This window comes from Balaenoptera borealis, assembly GCF_965194805.1.
Source record: "Balaenoptera borealis genome assembly, chromosome: 5".
Lineage (NCBI taxonomy): Eukaryota > Metazoa > Chordata > Mammalia > Artiodactyla > Balaenopteridae > Balaenoptera > Balaenoptera borealis.
The window spans coordinates 12,889,913-12,908,792 of NC_138862.1; the positions used below are offsets into that span (position 1 = coordinate 12,889,913).

Genomic DNA, 18,880 nt, shown 5'->3' on the forward strand with positions numbered 1-18,880 from the left:
CGGCTTTCCATGTGTCCACTCGCCCGCGGACGGTGCCCTGGGGCCCGAGGCACATGCCTGCCCTGCTCCAGCACAGAGCCGGGACGGCAGGACCCCTCCATGGCTCTGGGCCTTCGCAAGGGAGGGAGGGGAAGTGTGCTCAGCTGCAGCCTAATGTCATGTGTTCGAGTCTCATTACTTTAGGAACTCTGGATAGGGCAGGACTGAGGCTTGCCTAGCAAATCCTTTCTTTTGTGGTTTAAATGAATAGTGGTAAGTTTTCTGGGGAACATTTACTTTGAGGACCAGCTGTTTCAGGAGTTTGGGGAGGACATGTCCAAGGAAAAGATAGATACTTCAAGTCCATGTCATTATTTATTATAAAGGTTCCCAAGTCCCGTGAGAAACCACACTGTGAGGGACCCATGCATTTTTCACCATAACTCATGGCCTTAGGTGGACAGCCATGAATTGTTGGCATACACGGGTCCTAGGCCAGCCCGCCCCTCCGAAACCCAGGTTGCCTCAAGACCCACCTGGGGAGGCCAGGTGTTCAGGGGAGTGCAGGGCCTGGGGTTTCCTCGGTGTGGGTGGAGTCCCCATCCTTCAGGCAGGCTGGGTCGTTATCTGAACACAGCAGGACCAGGGTCTGCCGTAGTGGGTCGGCTCCGGTGGTGATGGGGCAGTTACTGTAAATTGGCGAAGACTCGTTGGCCTGTGCGGTGGGATTGAGCATTTCTTGATACCCGTCCAGGGATTGTGCTGAGAGTGGCCAGGGGCCCGGGGGGAGGCGCTGGAGTGAAGAGGAAGAGGCCTGGGTGGGACCGGCCAGGAAGGCCTTTTGCTGTGGTTGCCAAATCATAGAATCAGGGTTAGGACCCAGCTAGCTTGCCCATCTGTTTTGTGAGAGACACAAGATCTCTTATTCCAGGGACTTGTAAAGTAGAATTGAAAGGAAGGTGTCTGATGCCGCCTCTTCACGGGTAGAAGATAGTTTCAGTCTGGCCGGCTGCATTTACACTGCCCTTTGAGCCGACCCCGGTACATACCCCAGTCTGGATATAAAAGGCTGTCTCGCTCCCTGTCACGCTGTTTCAGGAGAGAGGGGTTGTGCCCCTAGGGGGTGTTCCATCCGCTGGGCGGGGTGGCCATGGGGCGGGGAGAGCACGTGGCCTCCTCTCCTGCCGAGGCTGCCGTCCTGTGCAGGCCCAGGGCCAGCGGAGGGGAGGCCACAGCTTCGCCTTCTCGTCAACGGCCCTTTCTGAGCTGCGACAGTGTGTTCGTACAAGTGACACCAGAGACAGGTGTGTCTGGGGGGTGGACTTAGGAGTGCGTGGGGTTTTTTAATGACGTTTTTCTTGTATTCTTTACGGTGTTATCTGCAGAATTTTAATGGCGTACATTTTAGATCAGAAGGAAAAGAGTGAGCTTGTTTTAGAAACAGGAAACAGGAACGTGTTTAGAGACAGGGTCTCAGGCTGTTGACCGAGCTTTGCACTCCAAGCTGGTGGGTGTACGTGTTTACACTCGTTCGGGTCCTGCCTTTGAAGTGATGATGGGGTGGGAGTGGTTATTGGTTTAAGACATTTAATGTAGCGCTACTTTAGTGTACAATGTCCATGTAAAATGAGACGCCAGCCAGCTGGAGTGCTGGGGGCCTGGGGTGTTATTAAACTGAAGGCCCATCAGAAAACCTTCTTGTTTCTACCTGACTGTAAAGCTGCAGCATCCCAGCTGGTGCTCCCTGGACTTCTCTGTACTTGGGAGTCACCCGGGGCTGATGGCATTGGGCTGGGCTCGGCTGGGCCTGAGATCGAACTTGTCTCCTGAGTCCCAGGAGACGTCCTCGCTGCTGCTGGCCCAGGGACATACTGCCACCGGCCGGGGCCTAGCCTTTCCCTCTTTGTGGTAATAGCACAGGTTCTTGAACCTCTTCAGCGAGTGAGGATTTTGAAGGCCCTCCTGGCTGTCTGAATCCAGGTAGAGAGTATGGATGTGGGAGGCCTGGGGTGGAGGCTGTGCGCCTAGAGGTGGCTGGCCGGACTCGGGTGCCTGGTGCCCTGGCCCGTCATCTCTCCACCTGATGATAAGTGGAGAGGCCGGTCGGGTCCCGGTGGGATCTCGGCTGTTGTCAAGGCAGGTAATCTGTGGAGCCGAGTGGTGGTCAGGGAAGACTTTACCAAAAACAGACTGTGGAACAGCAGTTAAGAATAACCATCGGACGCCACCTTTAGTAACCGCGCTCCCGGCAACTGCTGAGGTCACATCTGCAGGAGGTGAAGCGGGCAGGGTCCCCGGGCCACCAATGCACAGCGCAGAGGTCCGGCGGGCTCCTGGGGAGGGCCAGGGCCTGGGCGCTCTGTGTCCACCAGTGCGGCCCAAAGACACTTGTGGATTTACCTCTTTTTCTTCCCAGCTGGACAGCAAATCAGTGAAACACACAGCTTTATCCCTTATTTCCGTCATTTTGAAAAGAGCCTCAAAGACTGTCGACTACTGCCTGAATAAGGGGGCCTGGCAGGAGTCGGGCGTGTACACGGCCGCGATGATGGAGGACTTTGTGCGGCTCTTCAGAGAAGCCCTGAGCAAGGTAGGCCCGGGAGCCAGGCTTGGCCTTTGCTTACAGGGGTCACAGGCGAGCACACCAGAGGGGCCCAGAGGGCGGGTGCGAAGGAAGGGAAGGGGTTGGGGTGCTCCTGGGACTCCGGTCTCATCAGGACTGGGGCTGCAGTGACGGGTGGCCTGCTCCTTTCCTCCCTGGGGCTCGGTCTGGTGAGCAGGGAGGCCAGGCGTCCGCGGACTGGGTGGGTGCCCGGGAGAGCCAAGGGCTTGCTGGGCTGGGTGCCCCCAGCCGGCCGTGAGGATGAGTTTCTTGGTTCCCAGTGTCTGGCTCCGGTGAACAAGTCTTCAGGGGTTTGTTTTAATGATCGGTGCTTGTGTTTCCACCAAATCCTTACAGTGTTCAGTTCTGGGAATTATACCCCAAAACAGAGCTCCCAGAGGCCGGGACCTCTTTCGGTCACACGCACACACTCTCACATGCTGGCCCCTCTCCTCTGTTCTTTGCTTCTCCTTGTTAGTAGGTTCAGTTCATTTGTTTCTCTTCCTTTCAACGTGACTGATTTTTTGTTTCTTTGTTTTCCCTTTTAGATTTTACCAGACCTGAATGCCATCGTGTGGGTCTGGCAGTCACTTAGGAAGCAGGAGACAGAACAGGATGATGAGAAAGCGAAGAAAAGGGGCAACAGGGCCCCTGCCACCTGCGTGGCTCTCCAGAGCGGTGAGGGGCCTCTTCTGTTTGCAGAAACCACTGACACAGGCAGCCGGGGCGCCTCCTGTCCAGAGGGGCTGGTCTAGGGGGCTTGTGAAGGCCTCTCTGGCTCTGAATGGATCCTGTGTCCTTCTGGGCTTAGGGAGAAGAATGAGCATGGCATTGTACACTGAGTTTTAACATCTGTTAGAAATGTGCCCAAGATTTATGCAAACACTGTGTCTCTCTAAAAACTTGTATGATGAGTGCCGCATGCTCTGGCCTTTCCGTGAGGGAGGTGGCCTCTCTTTTGTTCTGCGGATAGCGGTGGGCTACACGGTCCCCCTGGAAATAAGATGTGTTGACTCAGACCTTGTCACTGGTGAGGCGGTGGGCTTCACGTCTCATCTCTCTGTCCTCTTTCATCCTCGCGCGGCCCTGTAGGGTAGGCACTGCCGCGTGTCCCCATTTTTCAGACGAGGACGCTAAAGCACGGAGAGACAGAGTAGCTTTACCCTGTCCGAGATCACAGCGGTGAAATCGGGATTTAGACCCAGCCTGTTTGAGCACTTTTGACTTTTACCACGTTGACTCCTTAAATCTCGCTCCACGGGGATCTGTCTGCAGCCTCAGTGTTCCACATACAGTTGACTGTGATGGGTCACGGGTGGTTCGATGGCTCACTGATTGAGGACAGAGAGCAAGTGTGTTTCCTGATTCAAGCTGTTTAATTCTGGTTCAGATGATGCAGAAACCATTCTTCTGAAAGCCGTCCTGCTCCAGGTCATCTGCCTCTACCAGAAGGTGGTCCCGCACGTGGTCATGCAGTACAACTTTGACTTCAGCAAGCTCCTGAAAGGTGCGTCTCGAGGGATGGTGGGCGGCCCTCTCCTGGTGCTGCCAGTGGGGGTGAAGGACGTGTGGGTAAACTGGAGCAGAGGCTCCGGAGCCGAGGACTGGGAAGGCTGCTGGGCATTGTGGCCGGCGCGTGTGATCCGCCAGCCGGGCTGTTTTCATCTGGACCAATGTTTTGTAAATAGCTGGTCTTCCTTAAGGAGATATCAGATGAACACTTGGCAGCATCAAGAGAGAAGGGAGAAGCCAGCCAGGCTGCGTTGCCTGCCGTGGGTGATCGACAGATGAGATTATGTGATGTTAATTCTAAAGCCTCTTTGCAAAGGAAGAGGGGTGCAGAAATGAGAGCCCCTTAGAAGGAGGTCCCGGTCATGCAAGGCACTTCTGACATAGTTACTCATATTTTACCCAGTGAAGTTCAAACCACATCTTGTAAAAGTAACATTATGCTTGTCTGGCCACGTTTCCTTGATGGAAAAGTTTGTCTAATAAAACTGACTTTATAATTGGGCCTACGGAGGAAGTCTTGCGGAAATATCATTCTTGGAATTTATATAAGCTACTGAAATAATCCTATTCAAAAAGCTGTAATTAACTTTTTGATGGTTTAAAGGCAAAAAGTTCTCTTGCTGTAAGAATATGAGATTTACTATAAAGTGGCCATTTAACATTTGGTACCACGTCCTTCCCAAGCAAAGGATTAACCCAGAAATCAGGCCAGAGGCTGAGGACCCCGTCTCAGACCCAGGCAGCCGCAGGCTGTGCACAAGATGCTTGCCGTCTAGGGAGCAAGGCCTGTGCCCCGCACCAGGGGTCACACTCACGAGAGACTGTACCTGGAGGGCAGTGTGCACTGGGGGCTTTGAGCTGTAGGAGGAGGTCACTGTGGGCCGAGTGCAGGGACGGGCAGACAGCACCCCCGCTCTTTGGTGAAGGACTTGGATAGACCTTGGGATGGGGGGATGTGTCAGTGAGGTGTGTGGGCAGGAGAGCGGGCACAGCCTGTGTGAGGGTGACCGCAGGACAAGGACAGGCGGAACCCCACGTCTTCCTGCCTAGTTCCCTGGACAGTTCCCTGTCCCGTCCTCGTGGCCAGGGCAGCAGTAGCTGGGCCCCCGCGCCCGCCCCCCACCCCCCGATGTCTCATCTGTCTTCCTCTTTCCCGCCCACAGGCGTCATCTCGGAGGAGGGCCTGCGTGAGGAGGTGCCTCTCACCCTGCAGCACCTTGTTCTCAAGGTGGCCCTGGCACTGCCCGCCAGCAAGTTTCTGTGGTTAAAGGCCCAGGTAGGAGGCCGTGACCCCGCCTCTGTTGTTAGCTCACCTGCAGGCTTGTCGGCTTTCTGGCCTGGGAATTTCTAGCTGCATCAGAACCCTGACTGCTGGTTGCGAAGGAAGACGTTGACGGTTCTCCTTTTAGAGAGAGGCCTCTAGAGCAGAGGCCAGGTCCTGATTTGTGAACCAGGAATCTCTTTGCTTTGCAAAAGTAAGGTGCTTAGCTATCCTTACTGAAAATATATTATTGCTGGGTGTTGGGAGTTTTTGTACTTTTTTTCTCTTGACTCTTTTACATTTTTCTTGTCCTTTAAAAACCTTTTTGGAAATAAACAAAATACATTTCCTTCTCCTTTGTCCTCATCCTGGAAGAACTTAAGACAGAGATGGGAATAGACACCAAGCCAGGAGAGGGTTGAGGCTGGTGGAAAAATCAGTAAAGATTGCTGGCGTTGTTTTCTGTGTCTTTGATAATGTCTTCTAGGATTTCTGGAGAACATAATGTTGAATCGTAAAGGGAACTCAAGGTGCAACAGATATTTACCTCTGTATTTAAACACAGGATGCCATGTCACTTCTATCCAAAGAGGGAAAACGACCAGGCCAAATTAAGCGTTGTCTGAGTGTGTTTCTCAGTGGCTCAGATGACTTGTTTTAATGACTTACATCTTCTATGAGCTCTTGTATGGAACCACTAGTGCGGAAACGTACACTGGCACTTTCAGAGGTGATATTTCCAGAAAGGGAAAAGAACACCGTGGCACTGGGATCTCTGTGTTCCCCTAAGTCCTCTTTCTAAGGTTCACCTGCCTCATAGTTGAGGATAGTTCTCACTGAGAACTTACTGAATGCCAGGCTCGGCATGAGTGTGCTATGTATCTCATTTATCACCACTTAACAGACGAGACAGCTGGAGCTGAGTGGTTAGGAGGCTTCCGTGGGGTCCCAGCCGTAAGTAGGGGATCCAGGATTGGACCCAGGCAGTGTTGCCCAGACCCTGCTCTCAACTTGACAGCCCCCGTGAGGTCGCTGCCAGGACCCCAGTGAGATGACGGCTGAGTCTGGGGTGTTTAGTTTTTACCCCAGCTGAACTGGGCCACTGGGGTCTTGACGATTTAGTTGGAAAGGGAACAGAGGCCTCTTACCTTGAAAGAACTGGTATTAACATATTAGTTTATATCGCATGCTTCATTTTTTGCTCATAAGGTGGGTCTGCTGGGCTTTGTGAACAATAGCCCTCATGTGCTCAGACCAGGGCTGTGGGGACGCTCCAGGGAGACACAGATGCATCGGAGTCTGGGCTGGGAATCTGGAGCTCCATGTGTTCAAAGCCCAGAAGCCTTTGTTAAGAGGCTTGCTTATGTGTAAGGAACCGATTATATCAGCGCCGGCATCTTGCTGAAATGCAGCAAGCGTGGCGTTGGACGGAGTCAGGCGGCCCTGGGTGGTGTGTTTCCCCGCCAGCCACCCGCCACCAGCCAGTGCCGTGTCTGCGCCAGGGCTCCTGGGCTTGAGTCCCACCTCGGTCATTAAACAGCCGTTACCTCCTTGTGCCTCAGTGTCTGCACATGTGAAACGGGGGTGACGGTTGTCCCCACCGCAGGCTTGTTGGGAGGACAAAGTGAGTCAGCGTATGCGAAGCACCTGAAGGGCCCCCGTGCTTCCTGCTGTGACTGATGTTAACTACAGCTGCTTTCGGGGGTGTGGGAGGAGCTCCTAACTCCTGAGGTTCCTCGTGTAGAGCCTCCCGGCAGGCTTGCCGAGTGGTGGTTAAAATGAGATGAGATGAGAGGCCGGGAAGAACACTGGGCATGCAGTACCTGTTTGCTCAGCAAGTAGTGGCCTTTGTTACATTTATAATATTCTATTGTTCAAACTCCAGGAAGGCCCAGATGCAGAAATTATTGGAGGAAAGCGATCCGTGTTTTACTTACTGATGAAGATGTTTGTGACCAGTAGCCATTCGCATCTCAAGTCATCAACCAAACTTCTGATCGTGAAGGTGAGCCTTTTCTACCAGTTCCTAGTTCTAGAAGCGTTTTGTACAATCTTCCTTATAGTAGATGCTTAGTCAACAGTTGTTGAATTAAGGATGTATTAGGACTGTTACAATTTAAAAACAGAAGGTTTTATGGCAATTTTAATGTATTCTGTATTAACCTGGCTGTGTTCCCAAGAGGCAACCTGGTGAAATGGGAAAAGCGGGCACTTTGAAGTCCTGTTCCAAGATTTGAGTCCTGGTTCTGCCGTTCCTGGGTGGCACTGGACAAATTGCTTAACCTCTCTGAACTTAGTTTTCTCGTGGTGAACGGGAATAACAAAACCGTAGGATTGCAAGGGAGGTTACGTGTGATCAAATAGTAGGCCATGCCTGGCACATTCTAGACTCAGTAAACATTAGATTTCAGCCCTCTGGGGAACAATTTAATAGGCGACGCCTCTTCCCTCAGCCCCAGACTCAGCCTTCTCCAGGGCCCTGGCGATTGACCGCGGCCGTCACCCACAGCACAGGTGTCACCAGAGTCAGCGGAAGGGAACGAGGAGTTTGTTGGCGTCTCTTCTTTCTTACACTTGAACTCATTTTCCAGGGCTACGTCAGGTCTTGCTGCAGCGCTAGGAAATCTAGTTCCTTGGTTCCACTGGGCAGCAGACATCCTGGTCAGGGCCGGGGCCGGGCGGGTTGCTAGAAAAATTATATTCATTGTATTTAGGGTACAGAGATTTTACCTTTGAAGTGCCAGTAGTCTTGCCACCCTTCAACCTCGCCTGAGCTGCTTGGAGGACGCGAAATGTCCTCCTCTACAGGGTTGTGCACGTGTGATTTCATGATCACTCCCTGCGTGTGGGTGGAATGGCATGTCGGGCTCTCCCTCAGAGCACTCTGTGCAGGGCTCGTGCCGAGGGGCTGCTGAGACCCCGAGTTCTGTCGTCGGGCCATTTGGGGATGTCATTTAACCAAGTCCTGCCTCGTAACAAGTTCTGCTCCCTTAGAACAGAACTAAGGTGGTGCTTCTGGCCCAGGCCTGGGTCTTGAGAAGCCACATTGAGATGATTCAGCCTGACTGGGGTCACTGTCTTGGAGAATTTCATGCAGGCTGAGGGTTGAGTGGCTGGGAGGAGTCAAGTCCCAGGTTGAAAAGCAGACTTTCAAGTAGCAGCGGGATATTTTCCCTTTTTATCATTCAGGAGTTGAAGGAGAGGAATAAGCAGCAGCAAGACGAGGGACCGTGTTCTCCTTGACCGAGCCCAGAGCGACCTCTTGTCCTTGTTGCCCTCAACACTGGGTGTTGTTCTGAAGCGTAGCTTTTAGAGTAAAACTGGATGGAACTTTTACCTGCTCTGTGCTCCGTGGGTCTCAGAGGACCCACGGAAAGCGGGTTCTTCCCTGACTTTTCAGATCCTGCGGGACACAGGGTTGTTTGAGCACACGTGGCAGGAGCTGGAGCTGTGGCTGGAGCACCTGGATGACACCGCGGAGGAGAACAAGGAGGCCGTGATTCAGTTTTTGGAACGCGTGAGCACGTATTTCCCACGTAAAGAAGCATGTTCAGGACGACGTACTGAGTGATCCTCAGTATAATTAAGGCATTTCTGATGTGCCAGAGCCCAGAGGCCTCTCCTCCTGACTCACTTCCTAATTCTTGCTGAGATGTCAGAACTATTTAGTTTTAGAATCTGTAAAATGGGGCTATATTACTGTGTGCTGTTAACTTCCTTTTGGGCGTTTGTTTTTGTAGGAGGGATTAGTGGTATACTAAGAGCGGTATTAAAAGCAGTAGTCTGATGCGAAAAGGAGATATTTTTAAAAATTCTACAACAAAAAGTTTTTTTTAAAAAACTTTGCAGAAAAACTATTGTTCTTTGAAGGCCTGTTAAGATTTTTGCTCTTGCCTTTATTTTACCTGCGACATTTGGGGGCATTTTTCATTTCACGTGTGACCATCTAAATACTTCCCACTTGACTCTTTAATGCTCAGGTTCTCCTGACATTGGTGGCGAATCCCTATTCATACACGGACAAAGCGTCCGACTTTGTCCAGGAAGCCAGCGCCCTGCAGGCCTCCGTGATGCGGCAGGACGCCGATGATGTCAGCATTCCCATCTCCCACATTGACGGTGGGTGCCGCTCCCCGCGCTCCTCGGGCTTCTGAAGAGCCAGCCACGGTGGCGTATCAGAGGCAAAACAGAATTGCACTGAAGCCTTGTGCGGAGGACAGACGTCCCATTTCTTTGCATCAGAGATCAGCCGCATCTGGAATTGGAAATCCCCTTATTTGTTTATGTAACAGGAAATATGTACAGGGCTTATTTGCTGCGTTGTTTTTATTTGTGCAGTGTTTACTTTGTGCCAGGTGATGCTCTAAGCTCTTAATAAATCCTAACTCATGTAACCTCATAAACAACCCCAAGTTGAGGGGGATTATCCTCATTTTATGTATTGACAAGGCAGCTGAGGCACAGAGAGGTTAAGCAATCTGCTCAGCCTCACACAGCGAGGATGTAGCAAAGTCAGGATTTGACTTCAGACACTCTGGCCCTAGTCTGTGTGTTAACCCTTATGCTCTGTTGCTTCTCAGATTTTGGCTTATTTCTGTGACTATCCAGGTTAAAGTTTCTGGGCTTCTCAGTGTCACCCGAGGAAACTTCAACGTGTTATCACCTGAGCTGGATAGTCCTGCATTTTGTCTGGCAGATATCTTAAGATTTTATAGATAATGCCCTTATTTGTTTAGAATCAAACATTACACTAAGCATTTTCCCCCAAGAGAAGTTTAGCTTTTATTTTTTCCTCTTTCTGCAAATGTTCTCTTGCTTGCCCTACCTGTGGGGTTCTTGCAGTAGACTCCTTTGGCACCTCTTGCCTGGCCTTGATTCCCATCTTTCTGCCTCAGATGTTCTCGACATGGTGGATGTCCTGGTGGAGGGCAGCGAAGGCTTGGATGAGGAGGTTGGATTCTTACTGAATGAAGACATGATCCTGCTCACATTCCCGTTCAGTGCTGTGGTCCCCGCTGCCCTGGAAGCCAGGAATAAGTTGCTCCTTGGAACAGAAAGTGAAGCAGGTACCTGTGTGTAGTGAGGGTGTTCTGGCTGCATCAGGCCAGCTGGGTCTCTGTGGGGTAGGAGGTGGGATTCCAAGGGCTTTGGAAATAATTGCTGAAAACCCAAGGCAGCAAGGGTTCAGACCCACCAAAGTGATAGCTACACAGCTGGTAGAACTAAGTGTACAGCGTTAGGAATCCAGAGGCTGGCTAGGCCATGGGGAAATGGTTCGTTTGACGGCTGAGTCTGAAATAATGTGTCTGCATGGCTGCACAGACACCTGCTGTAACACCGGTATTTTCTCGTCAGTATTTATTCTTTTTTTTTTTTTAATTAATTAAATAATTTATTTATTTTTAAATTTTTGGCTGTGTTGGGTCTTCGTTTCTGTGCGAGGGCTTTCTCTAGTTGCGGCGAGCAGGGGCCACTCTTCATCGCGGCGCGCGGGCCTCTCACCATCGTGGCCTCTCTTGTTGCGGAGCACAGGCTCAAGACGCGCAGGCTCAGTAGTTGTGGCTCACGGGCCCAGCCGCTCCGCAGCATGTGGGATCTTCCCAGACCAGGGCTCGAACCCGTGTCCCCTGCATTGGCAGGCAGATTCTCAACCACTGCGCCACCAGGGAAGCCCCAGTATTTATTCTTGATATCTTGATGCTAAGGTACAAGTCCTTCATCCTTACTGGGTGTCCAGGCAACATAGACCCAAGACAGCACTCACAGATCGCAATGGTGTAGTCAGTCAGGATTGCTCAGGCTTTGCTGCAGTAACACATGCGCCCCAGTGCGTCAGTGGTTTACGGAATAAAGGTCTCTCTCTGGACCTTGTCATAGTCCAGGACAGCTCAGGTGCTCTCCTGGGTGGCTGTTGTCCAGGAGGTAGCTCGGGGATCCTGGCTGCTCCCATCCTGTAGCTGTGCCATCTCAACATATGGCTTCCAAGGTCACCGTGGAAGAGGAAGAGAGCGTGGACAGTCAAGCAGAGGTGTTCTGGCCAGGCCTGGAAGTGGCTAAGCGAGTCGTGTGGTCCCAGCCTAACTGCAAGGGAGGCTTGTGTGCCAAGGAAGTGGAAATGGATTGGTTTGCACCAAGCAGGTCCCTGTCCTGGGTGGCCTTGGCCTCACCTCTTCAGTGCCTGGGTCTCCACTTCTGGTCCTCAGCACCCGAAGTCTGATTGTGTGCTCTGTGTTTAATAAGAGTCTGGCATGGTCTGCAGTGGTAGCATCTGCCTTCCAGCATGGTTGTGTGATCGCTTGCAGAATGGTTATGACTCTTTCTGGGTCTTGAATAGGGGTGGGAGTTGGTGTTACTGATGGGTCACAGAAGGACGGTCCCAGCAAGCCTCTCCCCGCTGTATCTACCTCCTTTGCAGGAGAAAGCATTGTGGCGTATCTGACACGGGTGCTGACGGACCTCCTCCACACCCAGAGAGACCCGCTGGCTCTGTGTCTTCTGCTTCAGTCTTACGACAAGTTGGAGCCTCCGATCCCACCTTGCTGCCGTCAGCTGTGCAGGTTCAGCAGATACTACAGCCTCTGGATCCCGGAGCCAGCCCGCGAGGCCTTGGTGAGCTGCGGCGACCACCACGCCTGCGGAAACCTAGGAAACCCCGGAGGTTCCTCCCTGTGGGCCGCAGCGGGCTGTACCCCAGCTGTGTAGCTTTCACAGCTTAACAGGGTGAACGGTCTTCACCTTCTCGTTTCCCCAGAGTAGGAGAGGAAGGCACGTGGTGTCTCTGCCGCTCAGCTAACGTGACGAGACCCCGAGGGGCTCCGCGATGCAGCAGAACTGAATTCCCCGCTGGCTGCACGTTTGGGCTTTGAGGCTGGGGTTGGGGGCGGGGTCTCCTCCCTTCCCAAGTGGTGCGTGCGCGCTCGCCTCACGGCCCCCGTCTGCACACCTCAGCGGCCCCTAGACTTGGCGTGCTCAGCGGTTGGACCTGAAGGCCGCTAGCAGGCTACGCTCTGCTAGACGGGAAAGTGAAAAAAGAAAGAAAGAAATGGTTTTCTTTTGGTGGGGACTGCATTCTTAAAAGGGGTGCTGCAGGTCTGGCTCTGATACAGCATGCTTAGGATTTCTGGGTGGAGCAAGAAATTCACCTTGTGTGTGTGCTTTTGTGTATTCACTCAGCTGTGGCTGCGCTTGACAAAGCAGGCAGCTCAGGAGGACCTCTTCCTCTTGTGAACTTGGTAGCAGGAGCCTGTGTTGATTGCACGTTCACGGTTTGTTAGGGCCTCATCCCTAAGTGCATCACACGTATTTTACGCCATTTAATCCTCACAACGCAGAGAGGGGTCTGGACTTAACTATCCTCCTGGTACACGTGGGGAAACTGAGGTTCAGAGCAGTTCCGCCCCCAGGCAGTGGTGGACTCAGGATGCAGGCAGGCCTCTGGGCTCCGGAGCCCAGGCCCATCACGGCTATTGCCGCCTTCCCCGCCTGACGGGCCGCGGTCAGGAGGTGGTCAGGGGCACACAGCCGCTTCCTTGGGTGTTAGCAGTCCGTGCTGTGCTGCACGGTGCTCCAAGTGTAGGCGTCCACTCCGTGGGGTCAGGCACTCGGCGGTTCTCACCCGTGAGGGCGCGTCAGGATTCCCCAGACGCTCGTTCAGACGTGGTCGCTGGGCGTGTGATTCAGCAGGTCTGGGGCGGGCCCGGGAATTTGCATTTCTAGCAAGTTCCCGGGTCATGCTGTTGCTGGTCCAGGGTCGAACCCCGCTGAGTTTCAGGGCACCATACAGCCTAGTTGTATTGGCCTTAGGAAACAGTGTTTGGAGTTATAACAAGAAAAGCCACGTGGGGTGAATAAAGAAGGCAGTTTGGGAATTAAGTTAGAAGAAACGACCCACTTGGAGACGGAATGACTTCAGGAACTTATCTTCCGTCCGGCCATGTCCTCTCATCCTCCCGTCCTCCCGGGGGAGGCCTTTGGAAGGCGTGCAGCTCACCCAGCCGGCTCCTTCCCAGGGTGGCATTTCCCAGTTTCCAGGGATTAATCACAGTGACTCCTGTGAGTAAAATCCTGTCTGTGTGCCGCGTGGCTCCTGTTCTCCAGAGTGTGTAAATACCTCCCCGGCTCAGTGCCCTCACGTGGACACACGCTAGGAAAATACGTGTGACTGAGCGTGTTGGGACTTGACTTGAATAAAATGCCGCAGGCTCACGTAGATTTTAGTGTCAGTAGGTGACTTCTGTGAAACGTCCCTCTGTGTGCGTGTCGCCCTGTCCCTGTTGTAGCACCCTGTGCCCTTTGCCCTGGTGCTGAGCTGTCTTTTCTCTTCCCTCCTCTGCTGTCTCCCAGGCGCTGCAGACGTCGGGCAGCCCTGCCCCGCCGGACCCCCCAGCCCCCTCCTTCAGTGCCCTGCTGCAGATGGCCTATGCCGGCCAGGGCCAAGGTCAGGGCCAGGGCCAGGGCCAGGGCGCACTCCCGCTCCTGGACGAGGGGGTCCAGGGGCAGCTGCGGGCTGCCCTCCTGCAGCTCCCGATGCACCAGGCCCTGCGCTCCGCCAAACACCTGCTGCTGTACGTCAGGAGCACCGTGGAGAACTTCGGCCAGGTCAGCGCTGCCCCCGCTCCCTGGCTTTGCCACCTGCAGAGAGTGTGGCCTTCTGCCGGTCGGGTCCACACTGAGTGACGGTGTGGATGGAGTCCTGGGGCCCCGCTGTCGCCCCGTTTGTCCTCACACGGGGAGGGCAGTGGCCAGCGTGCAGGGCCCCGAGCGGGCCGCGGCGTGGGAGCCTCGGCTGCTGGTGCTGTGCCCTCTCCCTGGAGCAGAGGCGCAGATCTCAGACTGGGAGCCACGCGCAGCTGAACGTGGTCGCTGGGGCAGCTGAGGCCGGGTGGGGCCCTTCGCACGGCTGAGCGGGTCCGCGGCACGACCAGGCCTCCCCTCTTCCTTTATGAGTTTTAATTCGGCGGCTCATTGTTGGGCCTTCTGTCCCTGAGGTGGTTTACAGATTTTTAGTTTAGGTTTGTTTTTGTTTGTTTGTTTGTTTTTTTAATATTTATTTATTTGGCTGCTCCGGGTCTTAGTTGCCGCGTGCGGGATCTTTTTTTTTTTTTTTTTTTTAATTTTATTTATTTATGGCTGTGTTGGGTCTTCGTTTCTGTGTGAGGGCTTTCTCTAGTTGCGGCAAGCGGGGGCCACTCTTCATCGCGGTGCGCGGGCCTCTCACCATCGCGGCCTCTCTTGTTGCGGAGCACAGGCTCCAGATGCGCAGGCTCAGTAATTGTGGCTCACGGGCCCAGCTGCTCCGCGGCATGTGGGATCTTCCCAGACCAGGGCTCGAACCCGTGTCCCCTGCATTGGCAGGCAGATTCTCAACCACTGCGCCACCAGGGAAGCCCCGGGATCTTTTTTAGTTGCGGCATGCAAACTCTTAGTTGCGGCATGTGGGATCTAGTTCCCTGACCAGGGATTGAACCCGGGACCCCTGCATTGGGAGTGCAGAGTCTTAGCCTCTGGACCACCAGGGAAGTCCCTTAGTTTAGGTTCTGAGGTGGGCCTTTCCCCCTCATCTTGGTCCAAATAAATCTGTGTGTTTCAACAAGATTTAGGAGGACATGTCTTATTAAGAAATAACTTTGAGGGCTTCCCTGGTGGCGCAGTGATTAGGAATCTGCCTGCCAATGCAGGGGACATGGGTTCGAGCCCTGGTCTGGGAAGATCCCACATGCCACAGAGCAACTAAGCCCGTGCGCCACAACTACTGAGCCTGTGCTCTAGAGCCTGCGAGCCACAACTACTGAGCCCATGTGCCACAACTACTGAGCCCATGCGCCTAGAGCCTGTCCTCCGGAACAAGAGAAGCCAGTGCAATGAGAGGCCCGCGCGCTGCAACAAAGAGTAGCCCCCGCTCGCTGCAACTAGAGAAAGCCCACGCACAGCAACGAAGGCCCAATGCAGCCAAAAATAAATAAATAAAATTTAAAAACTTTTATAAGAAAAGAAAAAAAAGAAATGACTTTGAGGTTGTTGGCAGTTTACGGGGAGTTGCCATTGTAGCCTGCTACCCTCCTTGATTCTTGTTTCTTGCAACTCGCCCCTTCTGGCCCTGGCGTGACCCGACAGTCTCTGTTCTGGTGACTGTTAGCCCTTCCTGGGCCTGAGGGTCGTGTGTCTCTCGTCCTCACAGCTGGGCAGGAGGACGGGGCCTCCCCTGCTGCAGTTCCTCCTGGACCTCCTCAGGCGCCTGGTCATCCATTGTCAGCAGCTGGACGCCCAGAACCAGCAGAAGTGCCAGGCCGCCCAGGCTGAGTCCGACCTCTTTTTGGACGTGGAGTCCATGGCCTCGCTGGAGTTGGCCAATGACAAGGTACCGCCGCCCTTCCTCCCTGGGTCTCCTTCCGGTTCGCCTTTTCCTGTGAGGTCACAGCCACTGGCTTTCCCTCCATTCTGGTTAAAAGCGAGTACATGTTCACTGCAGGGAAGCAGGGAGGTGCAGAGAAGTCCAGAGGAGGCACTAAGCACCATCCCCCCACCCCGCGAGAAGCACGGTTTACTTGGGGCGTCCATCTTTCCAGTCACTTCTGTGCCCACACTTGCCCTGCTGTGATCACTTTCCCTCCCGCTGTGCCGTGAGCATCCTGAGAACTCGGACTGCGTATTTTCCTCTTAAAGGGTTGCAGCCTGTGTTGAGTAAAGGCTGGGCAGTGGGTGGGGCCCTTCATCGTGAGTACACACAGCGACCACACTGCCTGGGGAAGAGTGAGCCTTCCCTCCTGCTGGCAGTCTCGGGAGTCAGCTTTTTAACTGGGGCCAGGCTGAATCTCTCACCATTTGCCATTTGACCTGTTGTACTGGGTTTGGGTGCAGGCATGTTCCTCAGTTCACAGTCGAACGCATGGCTCCCTTCCTTTGATCTCCAAGGGGGCTTTCTTGGGGGGGAGGCATTTGTTGGTGCAAGACCACCTGTTAGCCAGTTGTTGGGCAAAGCACTCCTGATGTGTGCTTTTCTGTTTTTCTTTCTATTTGGGAGAGCTCAGTTGGAAAGTGTGATAGGCTCCTCTTTCCTTCCTGAAGAGTAAATAAGGAAAAAAATGTATTTCTGTCCCCGGGGACTGGGTGACTTCATTGGCTAGGAATCGTGTTCAGCGAGGCTGCATCAAATCATCATCTAATCCAGCAAAGCACACTCAGCTGCTCTCTGCTCGGTGGTTTAAACTAGTCTCGGGGTCAGAGCTAGTTCCTCAGGGGGTCACTGGAGGCCCAGTCTCCTTCTGAAAGTGGACGCAGGCTCACCTTCAGTTCTGGATCGTTTAACCCCTACCCATCTTCCCCAGCCACGGACTCTCTCCGGAGCCAGGGTAGCCCTGCCCTGGTTGTCGGGTGGTACCCACGTCCCTCAACCAGATTTATTTAGGAGGGCAGGGCTGCTAGGGAGGAACCAGGAGACGATTGATCGTCCTCCCACTTTGGCATTTCTGCGTGGCCCAGCCCTGCCTGAGTGACTGTGGAGAGAGTTTTACTGCACAGTAAATTCATTCAGGCTGCGTTCATCAGATTCCTGCCGGTCTGGGGGGTCACTGACTGAGTCACAGTCTGGGCCCCATCGTTGTACAGGGGAGGAGGTGCGTTACGATGGGGTAAGCGCTTTGGGCTTGGGTTGGGGTGCTGCGGGCACCCCTGAGAGGGGCACTGGGACTTGAGCTTGAGGGTGGAGTGGCTTAGGGAAGCTGCTTTCTGCTCTCCGTCCTCCTCAGTGGCAGCTGCTGGCTGGGCCGTGGGTGAGGTCTGGGCCCTGTCCCTGTGTTTCAGACGCTGGAGGAGGTGCTCGTGGCCATCCTCACGCATCCCACGCTGGAGGCCTGGTACCTGGCCCTGGAGCAGCAGGCGCTTCCCCCGCACACCCTCAGTCCCGTCCTCGTGAAGCTCCTGGCGGCCCACCTCAGCGCGGGCGTCCTTCCGCTGCTGGTGGCGAGTGCCCCAGTCCTCCAGAGCCTTGGTCAGCTGGGCCTCCTGGCCAGGTACTCGGAGGCCGTCACCCAGAGTGTCCTGAAAGAGCTGCGGAACCGGAGGGCCCGCACAGCCACGCCGATGCCAAAGACCCTTCCTCAGCTCGAAGCCCTGCAGGGGCTGCACCCGTACATGGAGGGCGCCCAGCTCCAGGAGGTCACCCTGGCCCTGCTGAGCCTGCCCGAGGCCCACCTGGTGGCCCAACGACCCACTGAGTCCCGCCAGAAGGAGAGGCACCTGAACGCTCTCGGGGAGACCCTGGTCCAGCTGCTGACCAGCCGCGCCCAGGAGCAGCTGCAGAGCGGCGAGCTCCTCTGGGCCTCCGAGTACGTGAGAGGCCTGGGGGCTCTGCTGCCCACGCTGGCCGTGGACGAGCTGGACGCCGTGCTCCTCCAGGCTCTGCAGAGAGAGCCAGCTCTGGCCCCCGCCGTCGGGGTCGCTCTGCTCGACTACTGCCTGGCCCGGCGGACGCCGGCGGCCCTGGGCACCGCGGCCCTGCTCCTGCAGCACAGCTGTCCCCACGTGCTGCGGTTTGAGCGGTGGTGTGGGCGGGCCAGCCTGGGGCTCTGCCTGCAGGAGGCCCTGGACGACTTCCTCCCTGTCGTCCGCACGTACCTCCAGCGCGGGACCCAGGAGCACTTCACGCGCCCCGCAGGAGGTACAGGAAGGGGGGCTTTGGGCAGCCGGGAGGGCTGAGAACTGTGTGTCCGCCCTTAAGCCCTGGGACTCCACATTCTGGGGGTGTCGTTTAGTTCTGTTTCTCCTCCGATATCTGACCCAGCTCTGAGGATGGAGCTCCCATTGACCCTGAGTTACCCACGGGAAGCTGGGGCCGGCGGTGGGCGGTAGCTATGGCCGTTGGGGGCCAAGGAAGGAGCGACCCCGGCTGGGTCTTGTTAGGTTGACGGAGTGGCTCGGGTGATGGTCCTTTGCCCCATTCCCCTCTCCCCACCATTGGGAGCGTTGGTGAGTCCGTGCTGAGCCGAGGCACTCAGCTGGGCCCAGCTCTCTCTTCTCTCTCCACCCATTGGGTTTCAGATCCAAGGCACTTTCTGATCACCTCCAATTTAATTTAATTCATTTTTGTCGTGTGTATGAATGATTTTTTGCTCACTGCTTTACCTCTGTGCTGCATAGCTTCATATCATCGATAACAGATGTTTTTAAAAAGTAAGAGCGCCCCTGCAGGAGGGCGTCTTCCGGCCAGTGGTTCTCAGTGCTCTTCTTGTTCCCGAGTGAGTTCAGGACCTGGGTGCTCACCGTCTCGTCACGACCCTCGAGCTGGGGCTGTACCCAGGGCCTGCGGGACTGAACAGTCCCTGTCAGGGTTGAGTGATGAGAGGTGACCAGTGGCGTGTTGATAAATGTTTTAACCGCTGGCTCTTGGGGGAGACTGATTTGTAGCATTTGCTGATTTCCGTGGCGTCACAGCTCTTGCAATGGTCAGTCTCGTGCTACCAGTGTGACATCACGCAGGTCACAGGTTCCCTGAGATAGAGCCGTCAGCCCTTGTGAGCGGGTTGTACTGC

The 18,880-nt window shown here is 54.6% G+C and overlaps 1 protein-coding gene across 2 annotated transcripts in view; it reads left to right on the top strand.

Annotated features, from left to right (window-relative positions):
- URB1 (URB1 ribosome biogenesis homolog) overlaps nt 1-18,880 on the top strand; it is a 62,471-nt gene that overhangs the window by 18,238 nt on the left and 25,353 nt on the right. For both annotated transcript variants that reach the window (XM_082395021.1, XM_082395020.1), the window contains exons 11-22: nt 2,396-2,569; nt 3,130-3,259; nt 3,972-4,088; nt 5,257-5,369; nt 7,240-7,359; nt 8,755-8,871; nt 9,335-9,473; nt 10,250-10,420; nt 11,770-11,963; nt 13,698-13,952; nt 15,532-15,711; nt 17,154-18,009. In XM_082395021.1, the coding sequence (XP_082251147.1) occupies nt 2,396-2,569; nt 3,130-3,259; nt 3,972-4,088; nt 5,257-5,369; nt 7,240-7,359; nt 8,755-8,871; nt 9,335-9,473; nt 10,250-10,420; nt 11,770-11,963; nt 13,698-13,952; nt 15,532-15,711; nt 17,154-18,009 (2,566 nt within the window). The remainder of the gene's footprint in view (nt 1-2,395; nt 2,570-3,129; nt 3,260-3,971; nt 4,089-5,256; nt 5,370-7,239; nt 7,360-8,754; nt 8,872-9,334; nt 9,474-10,249; nt 10,421-11,769; nt 11,964-13,697; nt 13,953-15,531; nt 15,712-17,153; nt 18,010-18,880) is intronic.